At 36.4% G+C, this 8,841-nt stretch overlaps 3 protein-coding genes across 3 annotated transcripts; 2 read left to right on the top strand and 1 right to left on the bottom strand.

Annotated features, from left to right (window-relative positions):
* Window positions 1–982: 982 nt before the first annotated feature.
* Window positions 983–1,855, bottom strand: GCK72_000770 (uncharacterized protein; the record flags this gene model as incomplete). The annotated part of the gene is made up of 3 exons (XM_003109129.2): window positions 983–1,240; window positions 1,290–1,478; window positions 1,745–1,855. 3 exons carry the CDS (start codon window positions 1,853–1,855, stop codon window positions 983–985), a joined length of 558 nt encoding a protein of 185 aa, XP_003109177.2.
* A 2,185-nt stretch (window positions 1,856–4,040) lies between these two features.
* On the top strand, window positions 4,041–5,123 carry GCK72_000769 (uncharacterized protein; the record flags this gene model as incomplete). The annotated part of the gene is made up of 4 exons (XM_053722670.1): window positions 4,041–4,072; window positions 4,120–4,432; window positions 4,666–4,937; window positions 4,982–5,123. The coding sequence occupies 4 exons, from the start codon at window positions 4,041–4,043 to the stop codon at window positions 5,121–5,123; spliced, it is 759 nt and encodes a 252-aa protein (XP_053591315.1).
* A 283-nt stretch (window positions 5,124–5,406) lies between these two features.
* On the top strand, window positions 5,407–7,910 carry GCK72_000768 (uncharacterized protein; the record flags this gene model as incomplete). The annotated part of the gene is made up of 5 exons (XM_053722669.1): window positions 5,407–5,852; window positions 5,906–5,970; window positions 6,016–6,224; window positions 6,301–6,435; window positions 7,755–7,910. 5 exons carry the CDS (start codon window positions 5,407–5,409, stop codon window positions 7,908–7,910), a joined length of 1,011 nt encoding a protein of 336 aa, XP_053591314.1.
* Between the last annotated feature and the right edge of the window lie 931 nt (window positions 7,911–8,841).

Raw genomic sequence — 8,841 nt, 5'->3', positions numbered from 1 at the left:
TTTTTGTAATCATTTACGGAGCTTTTACGTTTCTTTCCCTATTTTTCGAAAGTTTCGCCTTTCTTTATGTTTTTTATATTGAAATTTCTTTTAATTAATTTTTTTCGTGAAAAATTCTCGCATTTAACTGGGAATGATCGAAAAATTAGTATGTTTTCAGTCAGTCCGATGATCCCAAAAAGAGAAACAGCGGCGATAGCTGAAATGAAACCAATTCATCGATTTCCTCAAAGGTTTGTAATGGTATTCAGCTTTCTCTATTCAAAATAAATTTTTCAGTGAGAAGCTTAGATAAAATTGGCCGGAACTCCTTCTCAAGCACGACATCTGTATTTGTCCGGAGGAGGAACCCTTTTTCGAAAGTAAGTTAACTGAATAATTATTTTTTATTCCGCAATTAATGGATTTTTTTCAGTAATACAAAGGGAAACACGGAAATCAACGACTGAAAATTGCTTCTACGACAATTGGATTTCGATGGATTTCAAGGACACGACTGCCCGACAAACGTGTGATTTCTATGTCTAATTTGCAATGTTTTCTTCTTATTTTCTCTATTTTAATGTTCCTTTTTATCTTTCTTTAAATAAAATAGTAATTTTATCACTAATCTTCCTTGTTAAATGACGATCTGAACCGGGGAACAAAGTAGGGAGGGGGCTGGCGGTAGGAGGGAGAGGAGCGACTTTTTCGGCGCGCGGACGCGAAACGGACCGTATATGACGCACACATTTCGTCCTTAGCTAATTCTTTTGGAGTCCGCGCGCGGGCGCGTATATGGTCCGTATTTCGTCGCTGGCCAACTACCTGTGACTTGGCCATGCGGGCACATTCGAAAGTCAATCACCACGTGAATGAAGAGAGACCAGCCGGCTCAACCGCCGAAGGCGGGGGAGACAGGCTGGTCTTTAATAAAATTCAGACAAAAATAAATCCAACAATGAATAAAGTATTCGAAATACCAAGTCAGGTACTCGAAACCTCACGCCTTCAAATACAAATAATCCTCCACCTCATCATCAAATTTGAATATCTTCGGCAAATCTTCTGTGTTCTTCATTTTCTCGTACATTCTTCTGACAACTACGTGGCAAACGATTTCATTGTCTGAATTCTCTTCGTTGTTCATCAATGGACGCTGATCATAGAAGATGTATGTGTCAGTGAACAGACACGAATATGCATCAGCACAGAAAACGAATGATGATGCTAAAAGAAGGAGGCAGAAGGGCCAGGCTCTCTGAAAATTAAGAAGACTTACACAAACTTTTTAAGCCACAAAAACTTACAGTAAGACTAACAACGGCGATTCCGACCATTAAATGGAAAAGTCCAAACATGACAACGTACAATTTAATTCCAGAGAACGACTGCCTTGCACGAGGAAGACTAATGTAGTAATCATTCCCGAAATTTGAAAAAACGAGATAGAATAATGTGAGTGAACAGATACATAACATGAATATGCATCCAGCAATCTGAAAAAAACTCCTGTTTTTTGAGATTCATGACCTAAAAATTCAATAATATATTGTGAAAGTAGTCCTTGCTTGATTTAGAGCGTTCTTAAATGTTTACAGACAAGTTGATTCCGTCATTTCGTGAATTAACTTTCCGATGAATTTTTGAGAATACTATTTATTTCAATCGTGAGGATACATTACTTTTGTCAGGAAATAGAATTCTCATGATCAAAGTACACTTGACTCATAATCAGTAGCTTAAAAATATTCTTTAAACTCACAGTGCGGTAGAAGTCGAATTCCCACGAAACAACACATCCAATCATCATCCAAACCGATAAAATCATACCAAAAAGTCCAATAATAATATGAGATATTCTTTGAACTTTCATTTTGATATAATCCAAAATTACATGAGATTTCGAAAAAATAGGCGGATATAGCACGAAAAATGCCAGAAACACCCAATATAAGTCTTCAGTTCTTGCTTCTGGATTCTTCGGAGGGAAAATCATTGGAAATGGAATAATTGTTAATATTAAACAGTGCCAAAATGCTTGATGTGTTAGAAAGAAAGAGGAAATGTGAGTGGAATATAAAGTACTATTTACTGCAAACCATATAGGATCGATCAAAATTAATAAAAATATCTTGAAGAAGAAACAAAAATCTAATTCTTGATGACGTGGCATTTAATCGATAGATCTTGAGGAAGAGAGGGCAGAGTGAATGAATGAGAGAACTCGTTCGAAAAAGAATGACCAGATGTGTTAGGCGACGGTGTTGTGCGCCCCCTGGGAATATGACGTAAAGTATTTTACGATCAATGGCCTATAGAAATGTGCCAATACGTAACAGTGGTATACAGTGCGCGTCATAAAGCCACTCCCCAAAAAAATCTGATACTAGCTCATCTGGGATGACAATTTGAAGTGCCTATTAGGGTATTAAGAACTGATCTTGTAATAAATTCAACTGTCTTGAACGGGAGGAATAAGAGTCTCAAACCTTATTTTTCGTTATTTTACCAAGAAATAATTCCGAGCCGAGATGAAGTTACGGGTCGAGAAATATGTGGCAAGAAAGGAAATCGGCTGGGAATTTCAAAACTACTCTCAAATTTTTCTGAAGGCATCGAAGAATGGAGAACATTTAGCTCAAAGTTCAAACTCTGACCTCAATTCTTAACCATACAAATCTTTTGAATAGGAGAGAACTACTCCCAAGATAATCCACATTTTCCAATCATTTTCCAATTCGATCATGAAAATTCTATTTGAGCACTGAGAATAGGTTAAATACAGACGAAGCTGAGTTATGGCGTGCTTAATTCTTTCGTTTCAGACCAGTTGCCCTGGAAAAACAATAATCATTTCAATATTTCTGACAAAAGAAATGTACTCTTGACTTTTTTTGGGAGCGCCCTAATTTCATCATTTTAATGAGCTTTTTAAGTTAGAAACTGTAACAGGTATTGAGAAAAATAGGCTATTTGATGATTGTAATCTGGATACCTTGGATTGGGATCGATCGGATAACAAAAAGAATATGTAATGACGTGTTTGCATACGGTGAGTGCGCAAGGACCACACTAATCTTGCCACTACACCTATTTGAACGCATCGGATTTCTATTGATTTTTCTCTTGATTTGTTGAATGAGTTCGATGAAATTACTATCATTCCCTTTCTTGGTTTTTTCCAAAATTGTGAACTCGATGGAACTAATGGAAATGTGAGTTTTGTGAGAAAGGAATACATGAATAAACAACGGGCCGGCCCGGTCCGGCCGGGCGGACAGAAATTTTTTTGCTGGCCCGGCCCGGTTTTTCACATATTTTTTCGAAATTTTCATTAAAAAATAATCAAAATACTCTAAAACTCTCGTGCACTTCAGTTTTCATCTTTTTTCAAAACATAGTCGAAAATTCGGCTTTTTTGCGAAAAAAAAATTTAACATTTTTTCAAAAAATTTTAAATTTCTAAAAGAGCCGGTGCTCAAGGTTTAAGAAACTAATTCAACATTATATTATATTTTTATAAACGTTGTTCAACTTTTTTAACTTACAAAATCAAATGGTCCAGTTCAAAAATAAAAAGTTTTTTTCCGGATTTTCAAATCAAGATCCGGAAGAATCGATAATCAAAAAAATCAGTTGATCACTTCAAACGAAAAAATTTATGTCAGTATTACTGGATATTTCAGCTATCTTTGAAAAAATGTTTATGCAAAACGGACACATTTCAGCTGAGATACATATGAAATTATGGAGGTATACTCACTTATGCTCGCTACTGTAAAAAATTGAAAAATCTTCATCGACGCTATGGTGATATGATTGCTTATGACACTAAGACCAAATTCTTTTCAGTTTTCCCTACCTTGACTTTCAGATTCGAACTGTCTCAAGTGTCTCGTAGGATACTGAATAGATTGCATCTATCAAGAATTCCGATAGGAACAGTCAGCGTAGTGAGTGGAAAATCGGATGAAATTGTCTTTTATGAGAAGAATAATAGAACAGAAAGAGATTTTATGATCCTTTTTCTCAAAAAATCTCAACCAATAGTTAGCCGAATGAAAGTCAACAATGTTTGCATTGATGTCTGGTTCGTCAAAACGTTTATAGAACAAAAGTTGAAACTGTGTATTGCAGTGAAAAGAACGTAAATAGAAAAATCATTCGTTGCAATTCAAACCAATTCGGATACGGTCTTATCCATGTGTTGACACATTTAGACAGAATATTCTACCGAATCGATTTTGGACTTGGTATAGAAATCAACATGGTACCGGTTTTAAAAGGAATACTATCCCATCAGATTTTCCAAAAATGCATTTATGTGCAATTTCGAGGCAAAAAGGAGATCCTATCGAATGAGATCTTTGACTATTTGTTGGAGAAGACTCAGCCTACTATTGGTATTACTATATTTTGCAGTCTGAGTCCTGATTTCGATTATAAAAAGGTGAGTACGGTGACAAGGTTTGATGCATGATCTAGGTGCTAGAATGAGTAAAAACTCCAATAACACCAAGCTAATTTTTCTTCTCATTCGTTAGTCAACTACTCATAGTCAGTAGCATGTGTAGATCAACCGGTTACGTTTTCGTGCCGGTGGGAATCTACCTATAGGTTCGGATCAGTCGAAGGATGAAAAATGACAATTTTTAAAGAAATACTATCCAAACCCTTATTCAGATTCTTCATTTTTCCCGCCTTCGTGTACCAAACCTTGGTGAAATGCCGCTGAAAGACCTGAAGGCTTTGGATTGTGAAATCGCCATTTTGGGAAGTCATCAGTTCAAAGAAGCTGATATCAATGAATTCCTTCATCACTGGATAAAAGGAAACAATCGGAAATTAAGACGTCTGAAGCTTGATGGATTCCAGGAAGCTCCAGATTGGGATATTTTATTGAAAGACATAGTTCATACGGAATGGAATCCAAAAGAGAGAGGAAAGTACTACAAGTGAGTTGTCAACTGAGATACTAAACCCATTTCTCAGTTTCAAGATCAAAATATACGAACACAATGGAAACTATCGATTGTCAGAATGGGAGAGACTTCAAGAACAAGGAAGGACAAATGTCTACTGTAGTCCATCATTGGAAATTCCTGGATTTTCTCATTTGGAGTGACCCGTTCCCAGAGTAACCTGACAAATTCTAATTGCGTTAATATCAATAACAGATTCAATAGCTGTACTCGATCATTCTTCATGATTCTCTTCGGAATCTCCAATTTCCTTCTCAAATGTTGCTTCTCCAGCTTTCCTGTCATATAATTTTTTCTGATCATAGTCTTTCAGTAATTGTTTGTTTCAAACAAGACACGTGACACCTGAAATTTTTAGTCTCGATATTTCTGTTGAAAATAAAGAATATGTTTCCACCTGTCTAACGAATAACCTGGTACTCCTTACTTCTCCTCTATTCCTATGAATAGCTATGATATAATTTCAATTCGACAATATCAGGACTCTGATGATTACTGTAATAGCCTCGCTACAATTGCTCAAACTTTAAAAGTAACTTTCCTTGTGTTCAATAATGTTCTATTTTCATTATTGATTCTCTATAAACTTCGAAAGTCGAAAGATGTTCAAGATCAAAACTTCCACGAGCCGATATTCAATCAATTATTCTATAACTCTGCTGCATTTCTCGTCCTGAATAATATTATTGTTTTTTCAAGCTTTTTTTGGGATCTTTCCGATGAAGCCACAGCTCTGACGTATTTAACAGCAGCAATCATTTCAATCGAAGTTTTTCTCGAATGTTCCTGCAGTATATTGTTTGCAATCATCACATTGTTTTCGTTTCTGGCATCCATTCAAAGAATTATTATGATTTATTTTTCTGATTACAAATGGATAGTTACTGGGTAAATTGTGGGCGTGATTTTGGATATCAGCTCAAAGTTATTCTGGATTTCAGAAATTGGCTAAAGTATCAAATATTGTTAGTGTATGCGTCTCTCATCCATTATTCGTACATTACAGGTGAGCAATTCTTTCAGATATTTTAAAAAACATAATTTATTTCAGTGAAATGTTTTCCATCGATCGGAAACATAATATGCTCAACAGATGAGACAAAACGAATCTATTATGCTTACAACACTGTTTTCCTTGTGATGTCTCTGATAAGCGGTGCAATTTATTTTCATATTTGGAGAATTTTCCGGAAACTCAAAACAGGGGACAATGGAACTTATTTGTTGTATCAATTCGTACCAATCCATACAATGTTGTTGGTTAGTCCCATTATAATTGATCACTCTCCCATTCATAGCGCTCTCAAATTGAGCATCTAACAAACCCAGTTTTCAGATCCACAGTTTAGCACAATCCATCGGAGAGTTATTGGATGAAACGCTAGAAATTCAAGAAAGTCACACCATCAGTCTGTATTCAAACTTTATTTTTGTACCGAATATTCCAGCTGTTGTGTCTTTATCTTATATTGTATCGCAGAGAAGTTTCAGACAAACGTTTACGATAATTTTCTATCCAGTTTGGAGAGAGTTGTCTTCTTGAACAGAACAAATTCATTTTTATTTAAAAGTTTTATTTGCTCGAAGACCAATGTTCTTTCCAAATTACTGAAAACGGTGACAAAATTTTTTCGAAGATTTATTGTGGTCTGCGACAGTATTTTGTGAACTCATAAAAATGACACAAACGAACTCACTTCCAGAGTGAAATTTTGATCCCGGCGCGCTGAAGGGAAATAGTTTTAAATCCGCTGGAAATATTAGTTAGTGAGATGACCTAAATCCAGTTTTAGTTTTCTGTGTCGTCTAGTCACATTCCTTGAATAAATTCGTGTCATATGAGTTCTAGACGGGTTTTCTTAAACTTCAGTATCAACATTTCTGTTATTGAAAAAACAAATTATATTTTTTCACCTGTCTTCTTAATATCTACATTTTCTCTACTTCTCCTCTTTTCCTATTACTACTCAGGGAATTTTGAGCGAATCGCCCACCGTTTGGGCGATCTGCCCACCAATTGGGCGGCCGTGCCCACCCGGGTTGGGCACTACCGCCCAAATCAAGGGCGAATCGCCCAACGTGTGATGTTTTTAGCGCTTGCTTTCCTTGCCGATTATCATATATTTTGCTTGTAAAAAACAGAAGGCAGTTATTGTTTTCATCAATATTTATTAATTCAATTAAAAAGAAAAAATTTATCAAGTCTCTGGCACTTCTTTTTGTTGTTGGCTGTGGGAGGAGTTGGTGATTGAGAGAAAACCATCGATTCACGAATTGGTGTGGGAGTATGGTTTCATGATGATCCGTATTCATCGGGAAGAAATCTGTATAATGAATTATGAAAGCATGAAGAGTTAGAACCATATAACATTTGGTCCTCTTTGAAATCTTTTTTCACATCAACCGGCGGATCACTTGCAGAAAGAAACGATTTAGCAGAAAGACATTTTGAAAAATATATTTTCATACATTTCGCGAGCGTTTTTACTCTATCAAAGTACACTAACCTCAATTAGAAATCCATCCTCGGGGCATGAGTTGCAGATTGAGCAACTAACGCGGTTGTTGTTCGCAACAAAAAAATGACCCCCTATCCTTTCCGACGAACAATTTTCTGAAATCTTAATCGTGTTTTTTAGATTAATTTGTGTAATTTTTCACTTACAAACATCTCTTCTTCTATCGGATGGTGTTCTTTTTTCATATTTATAACAGAATAGTGCCTTTGAAACAAAGAATTAATGCAGAATACTAATGAAAAACAAAGAAAAATTGAAATGATTTTTCCAGTACGATAGAGCGCGTGTTCATAAACTGGGCGAATCGCCCTACAAATGGGCACTTCGCCCTGCCCCACCACTCCTCCTTTCTCAATTCTTCGACCTAACCGTCGCCCAACCCTCGCCCACTGGGCACTTCGCCCAAAACGCCGCGGATTCGCCCTAAATGAAGGCTCATCGCCGATACTGTAGGCAATTCGCCTACCTGATGCCCACCCGATGCCCAACCCTTGCCGAAAATTCCCTGAGTATGAACCTCTTCGATATAGTAGCCATCCGGTCATAACAGGATTCCGATGATTTCTGTAACAGTCTTGTACTCTCGTTCTAACTTTCAGAATGATTTTATCAACAATTCTGTATTTTCATTATTGATGATCTACAAATTTCGAAAGTCAAAAGACATTCAAGATCAAAATTTCCAGGTGCCGATAGTCAATCAATAATTCTATAACTCCGCTGTCTGTTTAATCATAAATGATGTTTTTTTTTTTTAAATTTATTTACTTACTTCAAGGGAAAACTTGAAACATATCCCTCACGAGATAGTCTCAAGTAAAAAAAACAGGAAAAATAAGGTGCATGTCATAAAAACAATAACGGGGGGAAGGAAACAATTGAAATGACTAAAACGGGGAAGAACTGTGTTATGGAATTGAGATCAAAGGGAGTTAAAGGAACTAGGCAATTAAAGGCAGGGAATAGAAAAACTGATACAATTATGCAACAAGAAGGGAGCAAGAATTATTAGAACCGGGTGATTGAGGAGTCAAGTAAAGTAATAAATTGTAAGGGAGAAAGAAAAATATTTACATTGTAGGTAATGTCATTCCAAAACGGAACAGTAAAAGAGAAAAAGTTATCAGATAAGGGGGATAGATAGATAAGAGCCATGGGTCTTCTGAGAGAGTTTGAGAGTCTGGCATAGGTGTTAAGGAAGGGGAAGTGAGATGCGCCAGCAATGAATTTGTAAAGTAAGAGCAATGGGGCTTTGAGTCCGCGGTGTCTAATGGAGTGCATTGAGAGGAGTTCCAAACGTTGCGAGTAGGAAGAGAAAGAGATGTTGCATCGCTGGAGAGTTTTTCTAGAGTATACTC

Source organism: Caenorhabditis remanei, chromosome I, assembly GCF_010183535.1.
Source record: "Caenorhabditis remanei strain PX506 chromosome I, whole genome shotgun sequence".
Classification (NCBI taxonomy): domain Eukaryota; kingdom Metazoa; phylum Nematoda; class Chromadorea; order Rhabditida; family Rhabditidae; genus Caenorhabditis; species Caenorhabditis remanei.
This window is presented reverse-complemented; position numbering and strand designations above follow the sequence as displayed.